Raw genomic sequence first — 24,581 nt, forward strand, 5'->3', positions numbered from 1 at the left:
AGTTCAGGATTGGCCCCCTGAGCATCGGTCAGACTAAACAAACGCCCTGAGTAAGAGCGGCTGTCTTGTTCTATGGAATGTAATGATACAACCTAATTCTTCTATTGTGCAACAGCCTGTTTGTGTGTTTGTACTGAGCAGGTCAGTGTGAACATAAAAGGAGTTTTTCTATTGTTTATTGTTCCCTAGAATAGAATCCATTCAGATGCAGCAGTTGTACACATAAACATTCATGAGTAAAGAATTATTTGAGGATATTGTATACTTATACGTATACTTGGGTATATAAACCCAGGCATTTTGGATCACTCAAAATCCTTTAAAGAATATTTGTAATAACTCACAAAGGGCAGTACACAATGAACTGCATATCTAACAATATATACCATCTGCAGTACTGTATGGGTAAAGATAGCTGCTGTTAGTAAAAAAACAATGTAAATGCCAGCCCATCCGCCCTCCTCCTTTTCCATGAGATGAACTGCCTTTAAGTGTTTCCTCGGTTAATGTCACATTTCACGGTGACTCTCGAAACCACTCACACCACAGGTCTCAGACTGGGTCCAACGAAATTATCAGGAAGTGTCAGGAAGCTTCAGCCTGAGCCCATTCAGACTCCATCATAATTAATCTGCACCAGAGGTCATCAAAGTCTGACACCGTGCCATCAATGTAGGCTGTGGGCTCCTACTTGAGACCCATTTGTTAACCCATACTGGCACCGACAATGGAATCAGCTACAAGCAGCTCCTGTTTGCAGTGCACCGATGGATGAACACACAGCTTTCACTGGAATACTTAACGTTATAATTCTTGTGCAAGTTCTGAGGTCATAATGATGTAAATTTGCAGTGAACGTACAGTAAAGAGGTGCAGATACTGACATGTGTATCATGTCTGTGGGTTCAGATCTGAAGTGTCACTTTCAACAAAGATTGCAGCGATCAGGCGCCGAGGGTTTGAGAGTAGCTTCATTTCCTTAATGAGCTGTGTGTCACCGTTGACCGGGTTGGTGAGTTTGTGAAATCAGTGCACGGAACCACAATAACTCAGCTCCTGTCGGGTGTAAGAGCATCAGCATGCAACTGTCCTTTTCCTCAAACAAGTTTCGCCGTGTGGCTGAACATGCATCTAATTGGTTTAAATCAGTCTCAAATGTACAGCCCAGTGAGAATTTGCCTTTTTTCTACCAGGTCTGACTGCACTAATCCATCCGAAGATGTTTTAGCTGCTTGTTAACAAGGCTGTCAAACGGACGTCCACAGCTTCAGTCACACCGCCGCATATTTTTAAGGATCTGTGGTTAATTTTTCACGAGAAGCTAGACAATCTCCATCCATGAGCGTGCCAGCCAAACCGTGACGCTTTTTGAACCCCGGCCGACTGGCTTTGTGCCTAAGTCCGTAACAAAGCATCGTGACATAAGAAAAATAGAAAAGATTCGACCTAAACAAACGTCCAGTTTGATCTTACCCGCGGTTTCACACAATACTTGGCTAACATTTATCCGCGCCGCTGGGTTGTGTCATTCTCTTTCAGATCATTTTCTCACTCTTGACTGTAAACTATGACTCAAAAAGATTTCGAAGACTGCACACAAAAGAGTCCACTGCTGTATGCAGGGGATGTGCCGATGATGATGAAAGCGAAATAACAGAAGCTTTGACGGCCAGTGGGTGCAGACAATCAGCTGTCAAGTGAATCACTTGGCGTGGGGCTTGCATTTCCCCGAAATTCAGCGACAGAAATGCATGAGTAGGACGGAAGGTATGCAAATATCCTCTCCGACACAAATATGGAGGCAGCGGGAAAAAAAAGGATGGGTACAGAGCTGAATGGTCGAGGCAAGACAGTAGACCGACTGAGCGCGCGGGAGAGAGTGTGAGATTGAGAGCTATAGAGTGACATGGAGGGTCTCCATCGGACATGTAGCCATGCGTGGCCATGAGAACACAGCGGCTTTGTGTGGAAGAATGTCGTTATTATAACAGCGCACTGCTTCTGGGGTGACGGCGGGCCAGCTTGGTCCATCTGCTGGGCCTTTGTCAAACTATCTCGCACTCCGATGGCAGAAAAGAGAGGAACGCGATTAGCATGCACCCCGCACCTTTCGCCACCACCCCTCTTTTCCGCAAACTAAATGCCTGCACGTCCAGCCCTTCCCCTCCACCTCCCGCCCCTTTCTCTCTCGTCACCCTCTTCACCCATATTCCTCTCTCTCCATAACTGGATCATGGGTGGTGGAGGAGGCTCCATTGTACATTGTTTTGGCTTTCCCTGGTTCAAATCCTCTTCACAAAGTGGATGGGAGGGAACCGGGGGAAGCCAGCAGGCACCTTTGGGGCTGTGAAGGGAGTTGTTGGGGTTCTGAATGGGCTGAGGGCACCGAGAGGCCCCCAGTGATGGGGTGGCATGAAATACAACAAGCCAGGGTTCACTCACCCCTAAAGCTGAGGCAGGTTGTTCTTTTGGAAGGTTGAAGCTCTACAATCTCTCTTCCTTTCCTTTTTGTGAGTGTGTGCATGTGAATGTGAGTGTTTGTGTGTTTTGTGTGTGTGGCTGGGTCAGTTTTCAGCGTCCACTCGGCTCCATTAGACCAGCATGCATAATAAGACCATAAAGGACGGGGTTTTCTTTACATTTAATGATTAAATTGGGCCCAAGATTCTCAAAAGATCTAAATTTTAATTGCTCGGAATTACGAATCGATGCTCTAAAAATGAGAACGTGCATTTGAATGCCTTAATTTATGTACATGAATTAATTATTTGTGCACAGCAACTCACAGAAAATGTCATTAAGCAGTAGTGCTAACATGGTAAAGGGATGTCACGGATTACAACATATCTTAATACGCAATATTCTAAGTATACCCATATATGTCTGTTCAGAATCAGAACCCAGGCAGTATTTGCATTTAGATTAGATTGCCTATGCCTCACTGTTTATTTTGCACTGCATTATCATTAGGCTAGCAGCCAGACCTAGCCAGTAATGCTGAAACAACACAGCAATATAGCATCTAAACAAGTCTCAAGGGGAGAAGGACAAAAGTAATCAATGTTATAACCTAGTAAAGTTTATATAAAGGAAAGAGCGAGTGCTTTTTGTCGGCCGCTCGATATGAAAACTTCTAGCCTGCTTCGAAAACTCTGATCGTGCCTCCCTAACCCAACCTGTAACTTCAGCTCCTGCTGTAACAATACCACTAATTCCAGAGCATGAGTGACTATGTCCAGGTTTTTGAATATATTTTTGCTGGAAAGAACAGCATTTTACGTATTTTCAGAGTTACATTTTGGGTGAAAAACTTGTTCCAACTTTTAATTCAGGTGATTATGATCGCTGGGGCGGCAAGCTTTGTTTCAGAGTGTGGACGTGGCTGGATGTCGCTGGTGCTGCGAGGAGAGAGAGAGGAGGCGACCGTGTAATCCCAGTCATTAGTGGGTTTTAACAGGATTTGGTGCAGCTACAATAATGGAGACTCTAGTGGCCTCCACTGAGAGACCCAAAGAGACCCGACAGGGAAGAACAGCAGCCACAGAGGCTCGACTGTTCCAGAGGACTCAACTGAGAGAAGGTAATCTGGATTTTTGAGTGTGTGTGTTTGTGTGGAGGTGAGCGTGTGTGTGTGTGTGTGTGTGTGTGTGTGTGTGTGTGTGTGCGTGTGTGTGCAGCAACCACAAATTTGGGTTCCCCCCCCCCCCCCCACACACACACACACACACACACACACACACACCCACACACACACATACAAACACACACACACATACATTCTCTCTCTGGTTCCCATGCTTCCCAGCCTCATAGAGGGGTGTAAACAGAGTGTGGTTGGTGTTACCATGGTGAAGGCCGACTGAGGGCCGGGAATGGCGACTATGCCCCGCATGTGGAGAGACCTGGGGCATACTTGCTAGGCAGGCTATACAGTAACGCACACACACACATATTTTCACATGCACAGCTATGTATGGACTGTCTGTCTCATTGACCGCATGTTGTCATGTCTTCAAACCTTGGACTGATCTCAGAGGGATGTCTCGTTTCGAACAAACCTCGGTTTTAGGCATCATTTCCATCCGTAACAAAAATATTGGATCACGTTAATTTGTGGAGATTTCTGTGACATTGCTTAAAAGAAGCAGTCAGATAATGTTTGAAATAAAACAATGTTAGCCAAATGTGTTTGGAAAAGAAAAGGCAAAAGGGAAGATTATGATCCTTACTTTCCGTTGTATTCATCCAACATGGTTTGTAAGTTTAAAGACTGACTTCCTGGTTCACCTTCAGCTATTGTAGTTGTGCATGCAGTTTTCGTGTCCAAGTTTTTTTTATGAACATTGTTGCTGATTGTCGCTGTTAATGATGTTGATGACTTGAACTGTGATCCCACTGAGGATTGTGGTTGCATTGCATCGCATCACATTGTATCAACAGCTCTCAGCAATTGCTTTGGTGATCGAAATTATGGCTAAAACTGCAGAAATAAGACCCACAAATAATGTCTGTCCGTTATGTATGATAACACTCCTGGGAAGTATTTTTTAACGTAACATACCGTATTTTAGCATATCGTCTTGTATCACATCGTACCATACCACACAGTATTGTATAGTACCGTAATGCACCGTATCCTATCCTATCCTATCCTATCCTATCATAACGTATCACCAGCTCTTAGCAATAACTTTGGTGATAGAAATCATCGCTAAAACTACAGAAATAAAACCCAGTTAGAAACTAAAATGAAATCCAGTAAGCAAATAATAACTGTTACTTCAATCCAAATTACATCTCAACAGTGTAAATAGTTGAGAGCTGTTCTCTTCATACAAGCTTAGGTGCCGCCCCACAGAAGCAATTCCCCTGTTTGTGAACCAAATGGGGAGTCACCCATCTTCATTATCCCTCGCCTCTCTGCCGCTTTGGGTATGTGACTGGCCTTTAGCCATATAACTATAAACCAGCCGAGCCTCTATGTGCCGCATTGGCAGGGTATGTATGAGACTGGTTGTCTCATCTGCTGCAACTCATCTTACTGATGTTGCTCGACCTAATCAGGAGTGGATTTTTTTTTTTTGCGATAAAGCCTCTGGAACACTCTAAGGGGAGTTCTCACAATGGTAGAGGTTCAGGAACACACACACAGTTTATACTGGCGTCTTCTGGACTGACAGCAATGATCTTAAATTAAGAGAACAAAGATTAGAGCTTGGATACATCCGCCTGACTGCTACATTAAAAGTGACTTAAATCAACGCCATTGATTGAACACACACACGCACACCCAGTGTGGAGAGGAGTCACATGGCCTGGCTTGCTATGCTTTCAGCTGCACACACCCATATTCCTGCACACACATCCTCACACCCACAGACACACACATTCACACAGATATATTTTCCCGAGATCAGGATGATAAATCTTCCATTGCACTGTGATGAATTCCCTCTGAATGCTGTACATAGTGTACCCTGACCATGAAATATGGACCGCTGGGATAGGAGTCCTCCTGCGTCCATCTCTCGCTGCATCAAGAACAGTTTATTGCTTTTAGAGAACGTGACTCTGCTACTAAACACCTACACCACACACATGACAGCAGACACACACTCACCACTTAGCTTGTGCACGGGGAAGTTTTATCCCCATTACCTGTAGTTTAATTTACATCATGTCTCAGTTTATCTTGGATAATGTAGAGCTGATAGCTACCATAAAAAAAACTCACAATGCAACTTGGTACGAGGTTGAATCTCATGCTCATAAAAGACTTCACAAACAAGCCCCCTTATTTTCTCTGTCTGCTGCTGCATTTGTATGCAGAGAGCGATTTAAAGAGGGACGTGTGAGCAGAGAATGTGCCATGCATCCTTCTTTATAAGAGCAGATTCTTGATGAAAATCGAGAGAAATCAGTACTTTGCTCAGTCTACCGCCTGTCTTGTTAAAACTGAACAAACAAGAGGGTTTTTGATATCCTGCATATGAAAAGACAGCAGTCTGATATCTTATCAGGCTGTTCTGTCCCTCCAGATAAAGCACCTGATGGAAACTGAGTGGAGGGATACGATTCAGAATATTAAAGGACTTAACTTGTGCAAACATGTTTTGAATTCATAATAAACATTCAATAGGTATGAGTCTGAGAGGGCTAATGATATTTTACACGTACTTGAAAAGCCGTATGACCTCATCAACAGGTGCCATCTTTTTCAATATCTGTCTACAAGTAAAGGCTTAAACAGGGCTGCAAAAAGAGCAGCTGATTCCATCAAATCAATACATTTAATTCTAGCTCCAACCCGAGGATGAATTATCAATCACTGCATCTGTTGCTGAGTTCCTCCGTTGCCAAAGACTTGCCTCTTTCCCTCTCTGGATTAAACTACTTTTGTCTATTTACGATCTCATCAGTTGCTATGTTTGTATGCATCTCGTAGCTTAAAAAAATCTTGTCATTTTATTGCCAGCGACAAAACAGGAGCCAAAGGGATTTAATACACTGAGCAGCCATTCAAAAAACAGCCTGAAACAGTGTTGAGCTTTGGACTGCGTTCACAGTGGCCATCTGCAAGCTGCTGCACACCAAGAACTGAGGCTCACTGGTCTAGAGGCATGATGGCAAAGCTGTGTGATGCTGGCCCCAGAATAAACAAGTCATTTGACTGGACAACATTCATAAAAGCCGCTATTGATGTCGCCTAGTTTTTTTTTTTTCCCTCCCTGCAGCATTGTCCGTTGTTTTGTGGCTTCAGCCTTGCTGGGTTGAGTCTTGGCTCCCTTTCACATTGATTTCTGAGATGGTGATTGTCTTCGCTGTTTGCCTTAAACTGTTTGTCATTCAACTTTTACATGTCTTCATCGATATCCCGCTCGAGCCGATAGATTTCCGCGCACGGGCCGTCATTTGTGTTGCCATGTAATCGACTCCAACATTCCTCTCAGTGTCGGGATCAATGCCGGTCATCCCGCTCGGTCTAATCTGAGGCAGCCATCCCAGTTATTCAGGGGTCACATACCCCGGCCATGTGTCTGAATTCCCGTCTGCTTTAAGCAAGTATGCAAGTGTGGGATCGGCGCACCAGGTGACCTCGCACATGCACACCCAAACACATGATCACAGGCTGTGGCACCCACGCCCACATGCGCACCGACACATGTTCGCCATCCCGAATGTATATCCATATGCACACATATCACACTCGGGGAATCACTTTTAAATCCACACGACAACTGGTCACACACACACACACACATACACACACTCTCTCCCTCTCATGTGCACACCCCTGCAATAAAGCGTCTGTGTCTCATTTCCCTGCCCTGCCCCCCCAAGGCCCCCTGCCACCCCATGTGGAGCAGGTGGGCGACAGGCACACCAAAGCCTCTGGCAGCACACACACTCACACAGGCTCTCTCTTTTGCTCGGTTTCCTTCCACACACCTCCTCTTAATGACCTCAGATATGTTAAAAAGCGCTGCCACTTAAAGCAGCAGTCTCCCTTAGCCACTTAATTTGACATGCTTGGGAGGAAAACAAAGAAAGACCCCTATTGTGGCGTCTAACAGTATCCAATCAAGCCTGCCACTCAATTATCCACGGACGGCGCAGAACAAACGTAAAAAAAGGAGCTGTTTTATATAACTTTTTTCAGTGCTGCATTGAAGGCAAACCTGCCTGTTTTGGACAAGGCCCTGACTGTTTCTCTTTTTTTCTTTTTTTTTTTCACAGCGGTGAAGCAACATGAACACGTCTAAAATACTGATGACAAGAGAGAAGTCAAAATCAATATCGGTTTTCTCCATGGCACCAGATGCTGTAATTGAGCTGTATTATCTGTGAAAGTTGAGTCACCACAAGTAAAGGGGAGAAACACATTGACTGGTGGACAGAAAGCAATAAAGGCAGGTGACAGAAAGGGGAGGTAAAAAAAAAAGAAAACAGCCTGGCACAGAAACAAAGAACAGAGTTTTAAAAATCGATTGGCGAGGGCAACTAGGCTAAGGAGTCCAAACTTCTGTATTAGTTGTGTATTAATGCTTATTGGCAACACAGAAGGTGCACCAAGACTTGGTTGGATGATGCATTTAGAACCTAAATGTGGCATATAAGAAAAAAAATTGGAGACTCTTTCCTTTGTGATCAGTGTTTAATTTATCTTTATCTGTATGTGTGTGGGCGTGTGTTTGTCTGCCTTGATGTTAAACCGAAGCAGGGCACAAGTCTTCGGGGACGTTGTACGAGGTAAACAGGGTTTTGGCAGACGGTGAGCCAAAAATAGAAAACAACAAAGAGCTAATGAAAGATGAAAAAAAAACAAACATCCAGGCTGCTGCAAAAGTGCTTTAAACGTCTCATAATCAATTTCTCCTGATTCTCAAAACTTTAAGCAGAAAACAGCACAGCGTGGCGCCGAGGTTCAGACGATTCGCCTGACCCAGTGGATCTCGCAGCCTTCAGCCATCGCAGAGTTAAAAGGAGAATTACGTGTTTACAATCCTTAACTGGTGGCAATGGATGAGAATCATAAATGAAAGTCAAATTCAATCAGTGGCAGTAATGTGAGAGAGGGTGATGAAGGATTCAATAATCCCGCCAGAACCAGACTCTCTCAGTTTAATTAACCCAAATCTACTGCGGCCTGTTTGATTCCACAAGGAAAAGCAAGAAAACCTGCAGGATGTTTCCGTCTGACACAGCAATGGTATTCGAGGGGGAACACATGTTCAAAAAGCTGCTATCATCACTCACCTGGCAGCGATGTATAACGTCCTGTTCATGATCATGATGAGCTGGATGTCCAGTTTGTGCCGCTGGGTGTTGTTCCTGCCAGGTTTGTGGCCTACAAACGCTGGATACTGCTTTGTGTCTGCAGAACAAAAGGACAGAAATGGAATCCTGTGTGTTAAATTTGTACAACGTCTCCTCAAAATTACAAATCTTTTTTACTAAACTGTTTTCGAGCATCACTGCCTGAATTACACTCAGAATTGTATTTGATTCCCTTTTAAAACAAAGTGCTGTCAGTGTCTTCACAAAACATTTTGACATTAAAAACATTTCCTCATTATGTTAAAGGAGACATATTATGCTCATCAGAAATGTATTTTGGGTTGCTACTAGAATAGGTTTATACGCTTAAGTGCTCAAAAACACCAGTTTTAGCTCCTGTCTCTTTAAGGCTCTCCACTCGAACATCCAGTCTGTTCTGACTGGTCAGCTCACACACGCCTGAGCCAGCACCACTCACCACTTGTCCTCTCTCGTGTTTTCGGGTCAGGGTTAGCTTCACTTCTGCTGTGAATATGGGCAGAAATTATACCAATGTGTGACATGCTGATGTGGTGTGCACTTCAGGAGCAGTGTTTTCTGTGGGAGAAAGGAGCTCCCATTGACTTTTGGGGAAAAAAACTTAAGAAACCACATTTGCTGTTGCAAATTATTAAGTATTTGAACAGGGCTGCACAATATTGTCTCAAAAACTGCAATTACTTATGATCATCTTTGCATCACAATTTTACCTTTTACTGAAAAAAACAAAATAAATTGTGAAGATGTGACATGTGTCGGGGTCTGTACCAAACAAACACGTCTTGACGTGACATCATGAGAACACCATCTGCACTACAGTTCTTCTTGAAAATGCAGTTTTGTCAAAAGATGATAAAAAAGGCACTTTTATTTTATTTTTTTATTAATTGTGCAGCCCTTCATATAAACATAATTTCCAGGACACACGGCTGTAACCTTTTTTTTTTGCAATAACTATGAGTTTTTTATCGAATGTCTCATGGGCTTTGGGTCAAACATCAACCCACAACCCACTGTTGTTTGTTGAGCTCCTCCTCCTGCGGCCATAAATTGTAGTTTAAAAATGTTCTGCACTGTACCGTGCAGTCGTTCTATTGTTGGTGGCTTTGGATGAAAGCCGCCTGGTTTCAACAAACAGTCTGATAGACAGAGCAGGTCTATGTGAGGTTGGCCGGCTTCTCTCTCAGCCCTCCTGCCCAGGAGCGTTTGGGCGCAGCGTAAGGCCCGGAGAGACAGTAAGACGGGGCAGGACAGAGTGAGAAACACCGAGCAAAACAGAGGAAACAATGACCCTATCTTTATAGCCTGCAACAGCGTTTAGACTATCACACACAGCATTAGGAGCCCGACAGGAAAATAGCGGATTATCCTTTGATGTGGGGTGGGCTCCGTTTCAAATGCTGCTTTAAGTCCTTCATTTTTGTGTGCGTAGAGAGGCTATCCTTGGGCGCCAAATTACACTCCGTGCCTTCAAAATGTATTCAATGTAGGGGAGGTGGGGGTTGCAGAGGAAAGCAAGGGGTTGAGAGGGATGTGGAGCAGCAGAAGGGATAGAACAAGTGAGAGAGATACTGAGAGGGGGGATTTGCGACGTGGAAGACAAAGCGGAGAGGGAAGAGAGTGCAGGGAGAGAGTGAGGGAGGACTTGTAATGAGTGGAGGGACAGTGCCCAAGAGGAGGGAGGAAGAAATAAGGATATACTTACAGTTGCCGTGTGAGATGCTAATGGGCTCGCTGTCTTCGGGGAAGCCCGCCCCGGCTATTTGCAGTAGCGTGAAGTAGAGTAACAAGGCCTCTGACCTCATGGTCGCACCAACACTGCTGCTGCTGCTGCTGCTGGTCCTCTGCTAAGGGTTTACCTCAGCCTGCACAAAGAGACAAGGAGTGGGAGAAGTGGAGGAGAGGGAAGAGGACGGGGAGGGATGAAGGGGGAAAGAGAAAAACAACAAAGTTTGTCACACAAATCTGTTTTCACCTGAATGCCTCCTCAATTACTTCCCCTGCTCGGGTTTGTGCATTCTTTGTGTGAAACAAAAGAAAACGCAGAAGCCTGGAGGGGGAGAGCGAGGAGAGGCGGAGGAAAAGAAGGGAGTTAGCCAAACAAATTCAAGTCCACCTGAATTAGCTGTTTGTGCATTTTGCACAGCCCATTGCAATCTGTCAGAGATATATTTATATATGCATTTTTCGATGACTCAAGTGAGCCGCGTTGCAAGCGAAACAGAATTAATTGGATTAGGGTGGTAATATGCGTCATAGATCGATGTCAGGCAGAAAAGAAGAAGAGCCTCTCTCTCTCCATCTCTCGCTCTCTCTCTCTCTCTCTCTCTCTCTCTATCTCTCTCTCTCTCTCTCTCTCTCTCTCTGTGTGTGTGTGTGACAGGTCTTAGTGAAGTGGGTGAGCTCTTGGTGAGATTAGCCTGCTGTAAAGCACCAGCAGTACCTGGAGATGGGGTGGGATGGCATGGCAAGTGCCTAATTTCCCACTTGTCAGTCTGCTACAAGGGTAGCAATCCCACATCCCAACTCCTACAGGCCGATGACTACCGCAGACTAAATCGGTGCATCAGTGTGGCTGTTGAACACTTCAATTTACCACAGCAATAGTTTAAGAGCCACCTGCAGGCTTGCTCTTTCCATTCTTTTCTCTTCACCTCATTTCTCATTGCACCCGCTTCTCTACCTTAAATGCCAACTGTTGACTCTCTATTCTGACTCAATAAGCGTGACGGCTGCTCATTTCCTGGTAAAGTAATACCCTTTTCCTGATTATTTACCTTTAAATCCTGGAAAGCGCGGCGTCCTACACCAGCTAATTTTCTAATGTAACGTATATGTGCCCATTGGAGTGGATTTTATAGCGGATGCCCCTAAATTGTGTTGATCTAACGTCTTCATCGCACGAACCATGGCAACCAGGCTTCTTTTTTTTTTTTTTGCGGTGCAGTTTGTGGCAACAAATTACACCCATAAATCATCCTAGACAATTATTGCGTCTGTAATCTAATCAAGAATAAAGCATTTAATTTGCATAAAGCACGTTAACTCTTTTTTTTCTCTCTCTCTCTTTCTCTCAGTCGAAGCTGCAGGGGCGAGATCCTGCTAGGTAGATAGAGTAAGGGATGCTTCAGGGATGAAGAATTGAATAAAATAGTCAATTTCATTTGCTCCAGTCTGATAAAAGTTGTTTATCCCACGCTGTATTTTCATTCGCTATTGTATGTCCGAGGGGGGAACGAACGGGGGGGGGGGGGGGGGAGACAGAGAGAGAGAGAAAGAGAGGGAGTGGGAGAGAGAGAGGGGGGAGACAGAGAGGGAGAGAGAGAGGGAATTACTCTCTCTTTTCTTTGTCATGTCTCTCTCTCCCTCTCTCTCCATGCTCCTGTGAATCTCATTCAGGAGAGGAATGAAAACACTATTCACTGGGAGAATCACTTTAACACTGAGGAGAATACCAATACTAAAGCCTGGATACGACCTTGATCTCACAAGCCGCTCTGTCCCCCCCCCCCCCCCCCCCCCCCCTTTTATGCTTTCTCCCTCTCTGGCCTCCCCCTCTTATCCTTACACTGTTTTGTTTTGTTTTGTTTTTTCAGCTGCACTCTATATTTTATGAAGAAAAAGAAAAAAAATACTAAAATGGATTTTCCCTCACCTTCACCTTTATCATGCGGCGAAGGCTGACGGCGCTACGCTCGCCCTGTGTGCATTCCAACTTTGTCAAAATGTTTCTTTTTTTTTCTTCTCTCTGTACAGTAGAGGAACCCTCTGAGGGGGGGAGGCTGAAATGTGTTTTCCTCCTGAACCTTGACCTGGAAGTCCTTCAGTAATTGACTGATTGATGAGCAGGAAGTGGCATGAGGCAGAGAGGTTTAGCCCTGAGGGAGCTAACACAGTGGAAGACAGATGGAGGTTGCAATGAGCGAGGAAAACGACACATGATCCGCGCTAGGGTCTCATAAATGTGATTTTTAGATTGGACCTGCTGCTACTTACTTATGAATGTAGTTGTAATGTGGTTGAAAGCATTCAAAAGTCAACTTAAACCAGGATCCAAAGCTCCTGAACTCGTGACGTAAACACCGACACACCCCTGCTGTTCTGAGCTCCCGGCCCAGACCACTAGCTGCACAGCCAACCGAGCTAAGCAGCTAATGGCTACATGTGCGTGCAGTTAGTAGTTACTCTGGTGACAAGCTGCCCCCTATTTGTTCGTCCGATCCTTACACAGTGCACCTTTAATAATGTTCACCGAATGATTCACACAGGGCTAACTGTGCTCCAGACATTTATCTTGCATGTGCGTTGGAGGAGAATCGGCGGCTGCTCGAAGGCGAATCACATCCTCCATCTACATCAATGAGGTGTAATAGCATGCTAAAAAGGGTTAGCCGAACCATCTCACACTGTCTCCTGTGATGAAGAAAATAAATTGAGCACAAAACGACTTAAGTGAAACCCCTGAGCCTTCCAGTGGCCCTTTACTTAAAAGCTGCCACACACGAGTAACAGGAGGCAGCGAGACACAGTCTGTCTTTACCGAATTACACTCTTTTTGTGGAAGAGCAAATTGCTTCCTTGTGAGTTTGACTGCGTGCGTGTGTGTGTGTGTTAAATCCTGATGTGAAATCCTGCTTTTATACAGCGCTGCAGACGCCTGTGCGAGCTGAGCAACCCCAGGATCCAGGAATCAAGTCTCAAAGTTTAACAATAAATTACCGACTACCAAAAACCACACTTACGCACGCAGGTGGAAGCGTGTGGATTTCCTCTCTTGTAAAAAAAAAAACTCTCCTTGAAATCAACCAAAGAGAAGACAGAGAGAGTAACAGTGGCACCCTGTGCCTCCGCCTCCTCAGGCTTTTAATAGATAATAACATTTTGAGAACCTTAGCTGCGATTCCCTCACACCTCCCGCGCACTCTCAGTGATAAAGTGGCCGGTTGTGTGTGTGTGTGCACATAAGTGTGTGTAACGCAAAAAAGCAGGGAGTTAATCAAGCTGGATGCTGGCAGGAGGCCACCAGCAGGTAATAAAAACACAAGGACCCCCCAGAATCCCTCTACATATGAACACACACATGCGCATACGCACACACACAAACACACACACATTTACTCATTCCGTATCCTTGCGAGAAGCAAAAGCACCAGAAAACTTGAATAAACACACATAAATTCAAACTAAATTACCAATAAACAGATTCAACTGGAAGCTGATGGACGATCACAAACACAGTTTCCCTCCCCGGACTGAGCAGCCCCACGAGGGCCGCCGACTCAAACCGCATTAGCCTTAACAATAAACATATTATCAGGCCTAATGATGTAATTGCTGCTGTTGCGTCAACATGTTAGCTACGGGTGCTGGAAGCTTAAACATACACACAATAACATGAGTTTGTGAGAGTGACAGGGTCAGCTGCAGCAGGCTTCAGGTGAGGCAAGAGGAAGGAAATGTCACCCGTCATTTAATTTGTCCGTCTGGTTAAGTGCACAAACCAACGCAAAACAATTTTTTTCCCATTCGCTCACACACATGCACACGCACGATCACCCACGCACAAGTAGTTAATCTAGCGAAGGTCCCGGCCATTCATCTCCTGAAGGCCCCCACTGTGCCACAGCCATCAGACCGCGCGATGAAGTGAGAGACTGCCGTTTAATTACACCGGAGCAGACCTGTTGATGACAGACCGACTGCTCCTCTGACAAAAAAGACAGCTCCAAATGTCCAAAAACAACATGTTTACGCTCACGTGACCGTGCAATCTGGCTGCCTTGTACATCAGAAGAAAAGACAGAAGCGGTGTGAAATTGAGACAGCTGTTTCTTTCCCTGACCAAGGTGAGTTTTTTTTGTTTTTTTTGCCTAAACCTAAACAGACAAATCAAATCAACCAAAGAGAAACTTCCCATAGTTGTTCCTCCAACTTTGTTGAGCTAATGAGCTTTACATCATAATGTCAAGCCAAGTCAACTGTATCTTTATAGCACCAATTCACAACAAATGTTTTATCATGACACTTTTCTATTGGAGCAGGTCTAGACTTCCCTCTTTGATCAATTACTGTAATTTATAGAGACCCAACATTTCCCCCAATGAGCAAGCACTTGGCAACAGTGGTGAGAAAAAAAAATGCCTACAGGCAGAAACATGTGGAAACAGCCCGGATGCTACAAAGAAGATGTGATGTACTGCAAAGTGGTTTTGTCTCAGACTTGTTACCGCCCCGGCACATTCCCCTAAAACCACAAGAATAGTGCTTTACCTGAGGGTTAATGCGTCTAGTGCTGTAAATTTAATAGTAGAACGTGCTTTTAAAAAGTCAGGAAGCCTCTTATCTCAGATTTACCAAGTAGAGCTATAAAGGTTTAACAATTTGAAATGATCGGGCTACTTTACTTTATTGATTTCGAAGTCATCGGTTTCTCCGATTTTTTAAAGTAGAGGGACTGTCAGATTTTACATGTCTACAAACACAAAGCAAATGTTTGGTTGATTATACAAAACTTTTTTTATTAAGCTGTTTTTAGCTCATGAAAATCTGCTTTACTTGGTAGTTCTGAGTTAATCTCTTCCAAAATCAACTTTTAAAATTTACAGCGTATATGACCTCAGAGTTGGCGGGCCGTGTCCAAACCTTTTGCCAGCGTTCTGAGCTCTGACCTGAGGTGGCGCTCACGTGAATTACTATAGTTTAGCAACACCACACCTTACCCTAACCCTAACCAATGATCAGACAACAGTTTTATTTTTGAGATTTACAACAGATGATCTGAAAACACTCATCATCTTGTTGCGCTCCCTGCTTCATCAGTCTTAAACCCCTGTCATATACTCTGTGGCTGCTATGTATATACCAGTAAGTGGCTTAACATAGCACAGCTGTACAGAATATCTGACCTGTTGGTTGAGGACGTATATAAGGTCGTATCTCCTGTCTTCAGACATTGCTGCGTTGTGGTATCAAATTGCGCCGTCGCCAACGTGTTTTCATTCTTTCCACTCCCTTGTCTTCTTTGTAGTTGTGTTTCTGATCACAGGGAGGACTGGAGGACGTGTTTCACATGAAGGTTTTAAAGTAGCAGCTTCTTATAAATAACGTCTGACAGCTTCGATACAACTGCAGCCTGCTTGTGTTTATATTTGGCCGTCTGGGCAGTGTCCGCAGATTGGTGCTGAAGGTTTTACAGAAGACAGGAATGCCAAAGTGAGGGGGTAGCTTACTGGCAATGTGCTGGTACGTGTCTGTAGCCGCGGCCAGTCACCACATTTGGAGGAGTTGTTTGTCTCTTGAATTGTGATTTTTTTTTTTTTTTTTTTTTTTTTGCAAGAGATGATGCAAGCGGGATGCCATGAAGAGTGTCTCTGTTTCTGCATCAGTTCCGGGAATTTGTGTTGTAATAAAAGTTTCGGTTTTGCCAAATTATGAGGAAATATATTTCTTCCTGTTACTCACGACAATCACAGACTGTCGCAGTTTCTTTGGAATCTATAACTCACCGTTCATTGTTTCTGGAAAGAGAGCTTACTGTTTAGTTTTTTGCGTAGTCCTGTGAGCCACCCCAGTCATCTTCGCTGTGTTTGGGCAGAGGTCAAAAAGCTGGAGAGATAAAATCATATTAAATCTAGCTGCACATCTCAATACTGTCAGAGATTTAAACCAACCACCCGAACACGGATAAAAAGTAGTAAAAAGGATATCTGAGGAGGATGTCATTGTTTTTGCTTTTCACAGTTGCTGGAAATGAATAAAAGCCGAAGTGATTTTACAGGTGGATGAATGACAGCGGGGGAATTCCTGCTACTTCAGAAGTTTTCTGCTGGGTGAAAATCTCACAGCGTCTGAGTACAGAAAACAGAGCTTACACATGGGTGTGATCACAACCCTCCAAACACCAGACCACACTAAAACTGTACACTTTTACAACTCAGCCATATAAATACCAGAGTGCTACACCTAATAGAGTTTTAGACCTCCATCCATAGTAACACCTTTTCACAGGCTGGCTGGAGGAAGTGGGTTTCAGTGTGAAAGTGGACGAAGACCAAGCAGAGAACCTCGGAATCAAAGCCAGGTGGGAATAATGCATTGATCCACCGTATGGGGATAAAAAATGGAACACATCCAACCACCTCAGGCCCCCAAATGGGGAGGATACTCTGGCAGGTGTTTACACTTGTCAGCCCTGGACTGATAAATCTCAGAGAAAAGACAGGAGGAGCTGTCTGCCTGGACCCAGAAGGCAACGATAAGAGATGGGAATAGAGAGGGAGCGAGCTGGAGGAACCTGCCTGTCTTTTTCAGAACAAGAGCCAAACTAGCGCCCAACGTAGGCACACAGATACAGACACACGTACTCGCGCATGCACACTCCGGCAAATCGTCCTTGAGCTATCAGCATACCGGTGTTTTCCTTCTCCTCCCCTACTTTCCCGTCCCTCAGATTTTGCTTTCAAATGAATATCAGTATGGAGGTAATCCATCATGGTTTGATTAATAAAAGACAATGAAGTGGACATGAATGAGGCACCCTGTCGCTGTAGGCCCTTTCATTGAAACAGAAGCCCAAATGCAAGAACGTCTCCCTTTTAAAGAGGTGACGGATTGATTCTGGAAGCGGGCCAAAAACGAATCAAAAAGACGAGAGGGAAAACGGGAGACATAAGAACAGCGAGAGAACAGAGGCAAAGCGCCAACTTGGAACAACAGCGAGCTAACAAAGACATTCAGTGACTGGAGATAAGCTGCTATCGCTATAACTCTGCCTCTGTGATCTAAAAGCCATTAGGCCTTGACATGCCTCTGTGCCTCTTTATCATTAAAAACAATTATCTGTTGCAAGGCACGGGATAGCCTTTTTTCGAAATGTATTGAGGGCACCCTTTGAAGCAAATTATCATAGATTTAGAAATAAGGAGAACCAAAAAGTAAAAGTAAAGAGTCTCACAAGAGAGGGATGGAACGGAAAAGATAGCAAAGAGGGGAAGAGGAGGGGGGGGTGAATGGTCGTTCGCTGTCTGAGAATGATCCAAAGTAAACTGACATCACACCAACCCTGCCACCAGCAGAAATCAACGGAGGGAGAAAAATGCGAGGAGATAACTACCTACGACTGGCTTCATTGTTTCTAAAAGTAGGTCAAGAACTTGTTATGCTGCCGGGGCTGAGATGAGCTCCCAAAATTACTCTAGAAAACCTCCAACGGCTCATGGTTGAGCAGGAGACAGACAAGATTAGTCAAAAAACATGGCCATAAAGGGGGTTTTCAGATATGGAGAGGAGTAGTCTGAAGGTGAAATCAGGCATGCATACCTGCAAAACATTCTCGATTACAACCAAGACCCTTGTTTTTAGCTTTGCTAGCGCTGTGGCTGCATCAGTCGGTTAGTCAGTCGGTCGTAGATCCACCATATTGGTCAAGACAGAAACATCGCAACAACTTTTGGTCAAAATGAATAATCTGCCTCTGAAGGGCAAGTTAGTCGTTTGCCCAGCGAGCTAACTAAGGCAAACACAAACAGACTAACATGAGAACAAAAATATTGTCACATCTGATAGTTGGTTGAATTAAGGGTTTTTGTCGAGCAAACCAGAGCTAGTGATTGTTGGAACAGAGACAACTAACCCGAGACAAATTTGGTGAGTTTTATTTGGTTTCTGTCAGTTTTGAGTTTTGAAGTGTGTTTCATGTTGAGCTAACAAGGCAGTTAAGCTATTCTTAGTTCAGTGAAAGGAAGAAACATGAATTGAGAAGGTGTACAGTCGTATTTCTCTGTTAAATAAGTCATACTTTGTGAGCTTAACAAATGCTTCCATGCTTATGCGCTGAACGAAGGTAAACAAACTGGCTAAACATCAGCACGAACATGTTAGCACGGTGACGTTAGCAACTAGCTGCAGTGCCAAAGTGCAGCCTCAGAGAGCTTCTTTGCTCTTCTTTTGTTTGCTCTTCGTCTATCACTTCCAAACAGCCATTTATCCTCTATGCTGCCTCTCGCAGACTTAATGAAAACATTTGTTATGGTATCACCGCCGTCCCTCCCTCCTTCTGCACTCTCTTCATCCTCCTAACTCTCATTTCCCTCCTCTTCATCTACTCGAGAATGGCAGCGGAGAAGAAAAAGGTGAGCGCGGCGCGGGCTGCTCCTCCGCTTTGTCTGGGAAAAAAACCTTTATGAATCAAAACAAGCCCCCCACTCGGTGACACACATTCAGCCACACACGCAAAACACAAAAGCCCGACTCACATCACACACACAACTGGCGCTTAAGAGATTGACCCCGAAAAGAGAACGAGGTTACACATTTAAATATCAAAACCTTTTGCGGGCCTGTCAATCATCGCTCGCTATGATACAAGCGGGGCAACTTAATCAATCTGGAAGCAGCTGATAGAAAGCTGTGTGGGCAAAGCAGAGAAAATTGCTGCTGATAAGGACACGCTCGGTAGCACACGGCCTTCCCTCCCTCTCCTCTTTGATCCAATTATCTCTTGGGCCCGATGCTACTCCGCATGCCTTTTTTTTGATTGTTTGACATCACGCTGTTTATCCCTTTTCTCCTTATATACCTCGTAACATAACATAAGGCCCGGCGGAGCAGCTGGTCACTTTGAATAAAGATCATTCGCCTGGTGCTGAGTTTGACCCTGGTCGAAAAAGAGCAGAGAGAGCTGAAGGATACAAAGTGAGACTCGGTGTTTCTCCCGAGGAGCAGCAGAGAAGAAATACCAGCAAAAAATGTCAGAATGTCACTGAGCTAAATGCCACATTAACTCCGCAGAGAGAAAGATGCTGGAATGACTGAAGCACAGCGCCCTGTGGTGCAGCGATGGGGGTGTTGAAACTGTCACACGGCATAATGCACTTTTTACTTCGAAACTCACACTACGAAGGCCAACTGCGGGGTGCCTTCAGGCGATGCTGCGCCACGCCACGCTATGCTTAGTCATGATACAGACCTGGGACTTCAAGCGTGCAAGGTTGGTGAGTCAAGTAATGCTTTAAAACAGGCTGCCTGGGGTTGTAAACTTACGACAATATGTTTAGAGATGTGTGTCCGATACAGGAGGAAGTAAACACGAGGGGCGGGTAAGGCTTCAAGAAACGGGCTAAGTGCGTCCTCCTCGGGGTCTCGTCCTCAGTGAGCATCAGCTGAGTCATCAGCTGGAAGGAGCAGAACAAAAAAAAAAACATTTCAGTGGCTCTCCAGTTAAGTATTTCCAGATCCAAAATGCATGAGCCCTAAAATGATTTTTTGTGTAATTTCTAGGAGGGTTCACTGAGGGGAAGATGGGAGAGCTTGATAGACTTGCAGCAAGTCAAGCATAACTGCTCGGAGTCAAAGCAGAAATTAGTTTGGGTATTTAGAATAGAGTATCGGAGAAGAAGCTGAGGGACACTGTGTTCCTAGGGTAGTTTTCCCCACAAATAAAAGAGGATGAGCAATCAATAAAACAATAGCTGTCTGGCCCCAGAGCTGGATAGTTACAAACCCTTTTCCTCGACAGGCCCAGACTGTAAATGAGAAAAGTCTCGAAGTCGATATTCAACGGTGGCTCACTAAGTGGTTTTACTATGGCTATTACAGGCTCAAGGAGATTTGGAGGAAAGAAATGGAAATTTTCATCCTTACTGGACTTTCACTGAGAATACACAAAGTTATAATCAATACAGCATGCGATGTAAATGTAAGAAGTCGTGAAGATCATGTGCATCTGTATCTGCGACCGGCATGACCGCTGTTCCTGGAGCGAGGCAGAGAGACCTTGGTGATAAAAATAGCGCCTGTGTTTAACCTTGTACTGCGGTTCAACTCTGTGGCAGGGATGTCAAGACATCTGGCAAAAAAGTCTAAATGCCTCAGAGAAGACCGTACGTGGACGACTACATCCTATATTTCTTTGCATGTGCTTGAACACTCAGCATACGCAGCTGTTTTCTTGTTGTGCTCGTCCCCTCTCGGTGCAACTAAACTGGAAAAGCAGACGCAGGATGTAAGCGGGTGGCCTGCAGGGACTGAATAAGAGGTGTGATGTGTTTCTGTTGTTGTATCCATCTGGTGCGGTTTTCACATCTCGCAGCCTCCTGCATCTTCATAATAGGTGTGCTTCAGAGTTTTAAAAGGTGTGATACAATCTCTATCTGTGCCTCATTGTGCACCCGCTGCAGCCCTCTCTCTCCGCTGCTGTTCAGCGAGCTTTACAGCGCCTTGAACTGTGCCACTTTCCAACAATCCCTCAATTGTGCATTTTTGGCGGTACCTGCGCGATTAGCAGTGCAACGCCGGAGACATCGGTATATACATGTCATCCGCTGAACACCCTTGCGGCCAAAGAAAGGAAAGGAATACGGATTCGGTTCAGTCATGGAGCCTGCAAATGTAGCGTGATTTCATTTGCTGTTTTGCCATCAGGGAAAATAATTTCAGCTCTGTTAATGGCATTTCTCTTGTTCATTTGATGCAGGTTCCATTATGCTAAGTGATGGAGCCTTTGTCCTTGCTGATAACTGGCTAGCTGGCCTTCCGTTCCACGGCAACGGGGCCTATCAGATCTGACTGAGCATGATGCTAATCTCTATTAAGGTAATGTGCTGGCCACGGGTCGGGGGAGAGTCTCTCTCTCTCTCTCTCTCTCTCTCTCTCTCAGTATCTGTCTCTGTTTCTTATTCACTTAGTAGAAAACCACCTTGTTCGGTCTCTGTACATTACATTTTCTCCTTCCTTTCCTTTGCCTCTGTCTCGCCGCTCCCCTGCCAAGCCACCCCCCAACCCCGCAACTAAACACCACATACTGTCCATCTTCTGAATGGAATAAAACCTCATCCCGCAGACTCTGTTTCTCTCCATTTTCCTCCATGACAGGAAACATATATTTATAATGGAGCGCAGAATAAACTAAACACAATTACATTCAGTGTTAGCCCGTGATATTGTGATACTGATAACAGAGTATCTTGTTTTCTGTTAGTGCATCATATCCAATAGCATTATGAATCATCTCCGATAAACCAGGACATTCAATCCCGCTGCTGCTGCTGCTGCTGCTGCTGCACGAGGCCACAGCGGCTGACTGACAACACACTGTACCACAGCGGCTGTTGTGTAGCCGACGCACAAAATGAATGTGTCTGAATGTTGTTATCTCCGCGCACCACATTGTAGGAGTGATGCAGCTCACATCCAGCTCTAAACTAATAAACGAGATGACAATGCTCAGGCAGGCAGATCATTGAGACGCTGCGGCAACGTGCAAAACGAAACATATGAAAAGCAAATGCGTAACATGCGGTACAACCCTTTGCAAATAAAGTGTCGGTGTGCAGCCGGATGGTGATTGTCATTACCGTTATGCCACAAGATTAGGTTACGCGGTACAAGACGTACGGTGATCAACTGTGACATGCGAGCCAGTTTTGAAGGTTATTTCTTGCTTGGGTTTTGGTTTAACGGCCAATAAACTACACGGCAGGAGGGAAAGATGTGCAGAAACAAAGAAACAGAAGACTTTCGGCGCAAGAGAGTCTCTCAAAAGATGCATGAGAGAAGTGACATAAGCATGTAATCTTGCAGGAATCCAATGTCTCTGTCTCTTAACCTGATTAGAGCCAAGCCAATCAGGGCGATTCAGCCACTTAGTGTGTCACTATACCCACAATGCTGTAGACTAGCATGTCTGGTACTAGCAAGCTGTAAGACATGACAACACAGGATAACAGGACTAGTGACAGGCAAACACCCACACAGTGACAGCCTGTGGTCATGTAACATTTTAATGGAAGATTGACTTATTAAAGCCTTTTCCTGATCCGGACTCTGCTTATGTAATAAATGATGGCAATTTATGGCTTCAAAGGAGACATAATATGTTCATTTTCAGGTTCAGAGTTTTATTTTCTACTACTAGAATAGGTTTACATGTTTTAGTGTTCAAAAAAACACATCAGTTTTCTCATCCTGTCCTCTGCTGCACCACAGTATTCCCCCTCTGTCTGGTTCAGCTCCTGTCTCTTTAAGAATTAGAGGTTAAAGGAGACCATAATAGGTCTCCTTTAACATGGCCATGACCTCCATAAATGAGAAATAAAATCTATATGCAAGATGCTGAACCCATTTACTACAAAGCCGTCTTAGCAGTGTAGGCTAATCATCTATTAACAGTTAGCTATGAGCCTGCAAACAAAATCCCTTTAGGTTTGTACGCACATGCTACTGGATTATTAGCTAACCGCCGTTAACTCAATATGTGTTTACGGCTGCTGTACATATAGCCCTCTGTGTCCCGATGAGCTCATTTGATAGTGATAAACATTGCAACGACAAGTTATAAATAGAAATGGGATGCTTTTTTAATGTCAAACACGGTATAAAACTGAGAGAGCGTTCGCATGACTGGCACTGAAGCGTGAGTTAATAAACACTGAATGCCAGGTTCATGTAATGAGCTGTATGAATACCGGTGCCACAAGAGAGGTGCATTCTTTATAATGAGACCACAAAATCAATACGGAGAAGCAGCTCTGCAGCGCCGAAGTTCATTTATGCAGCAGAGTAAAAGACAGCCCCGGGATAAGAGTGAATCAAGTAAAAAATGTTGTGTGATCAGCATGGGGGAGAGAAATACAATTCTCCCGATGTTCCCGCTGTTGTTGCCTACTGTATGTGATGTAATGCTAATGTAAGTGCCCGTAGCACTTTAGGCGCTTGACTGGTTGGGTTAGCATGAGCGAAACACATGCTAATTGTAAATGTAACAGCGTGTGACAACTAAAACTACATGCTGTTTCCTGAAGATGTACACGTGGAAGCAGGCTTGACAAGCAAGAGAGGTTTTCTTATAAAAAAGAAAACAGCATTGAGAAGGATAAGACGCACAGAACAGCACGTACTGACCCTGAATTTGTTTAACAGCTCTTGGAACCAAGACCCACGTCATTGTTCCTCATATGCACAGTAATTATGCTGTAATTACAGTGTGTGGTTTCGTGAACGCTGGTTGTACTTCACAGACTTCAAAAGCACGTTCTAACTGGTGGAGAATAGTATGAAATTACATCCAAATCACCTCTTTTCAATGTTAAAAGTGTTCGTGTGTGCAGGATCTAATTGACATTTATGTTTGAAATTTATTTCGAGCGTCACTTGAGACTTTTACAAGCTACAAGATCCTCCTCGGTGTCTGCGTCCCTCTCAGGAGTGTATATATATTGCAGTCCCTGCCGCCCGTCACAAATTTCAGCAAAGCGCAGATGACGGTTCTCCGATAAGTAATTTTCCATGCTGTGTCACAGCGTCTTTGTGATCACTTACTTCTTATATCGGCTGTGTCATGCAATTTTTCTAATGGAAATGTTGCATTAATTCACTGGTAAGGGCAATACATCATGGCCGTAAATTTCCCCTGTGGGGTCTTAGAGCTGAGCCAAGCTGAGCTGAACCAGGCCAAACCAGGTTAGCGTTTCAAGGATGAGGCAACAATTGAAATCATATCATATGGTGAGAGGACCAAATATTTGTTTCTGGGTTCCTGGAAAACAAAAGACTTCTGTCAGATTTGATCATTTTGGGGGGAAATTTCATATTCTAACTCCAATTAAAGGATTACTCACTCAGTTGAATAGGTTAACTGTCTACAGTCACTGGATGAACCTCTTAAATTACATTACAAACAAATCTGTCACCATGATAAAGCCAGGTTGCTTTCTTTTACTGATCCAGGCCGACACGCATGTAAGAAATGCAAACAACAATGAGGAAAA

The 24,581-nt window shown here is 44.4% G+C and overlaps 1 protein-coding gene across 4 annotated transcripts in view; it reads right to left on the reverse strand.

Moving 5' to 3' along the window:
* sema6a (sema domain, transmembrane domain (TM), and cytoplasmic domain, (semaphorin) 6A) overlaps nt 1-24,581 on the reverse strand; it is a 115,872-nt gene that overhangs the window by 56,594 nt on the left and 34,697 nt on the right. For 3 of the 4 annotated variants that reach the window (XM_030416851.1, XM_030416850.1, XM_030416848.1), the window contains exons 2-3: nt 10,523-10,682; nt 8,758-8,875 (exon numbers count right to left, since the gene is read on the reverse strand). In XM_030416851.1, coding sequence (XP_030272711.1) covers nt 8,758-8,875; nt 10,523-10,622 — 218 coding nt within the window. In that variant the 5' untranslated portion in view covers nt 10,623-10,682. Of the gene's footprint in view, nt 1-8,757; nt 8,876-10,522; nt 10,683-19,857; nt 19,989-24,581 lie in introns of all 4 variants that reach the window. The other variant, XM_030416849.1, reaches the window with a different exon arrangement.

Source organism: Sparus aurata, chromosome 5, assembly GCF_900880675.1.
Source record: "Sparus aurata chromosome 5, fSpaAur1.1, whole genome shotgun sequence".
Taxonomy (NCBI): Eukaryota; Metazoa; Chordata; class Actinopteri; order Spariformes; family Sparidae; genus Sparus; species Sparus aurata.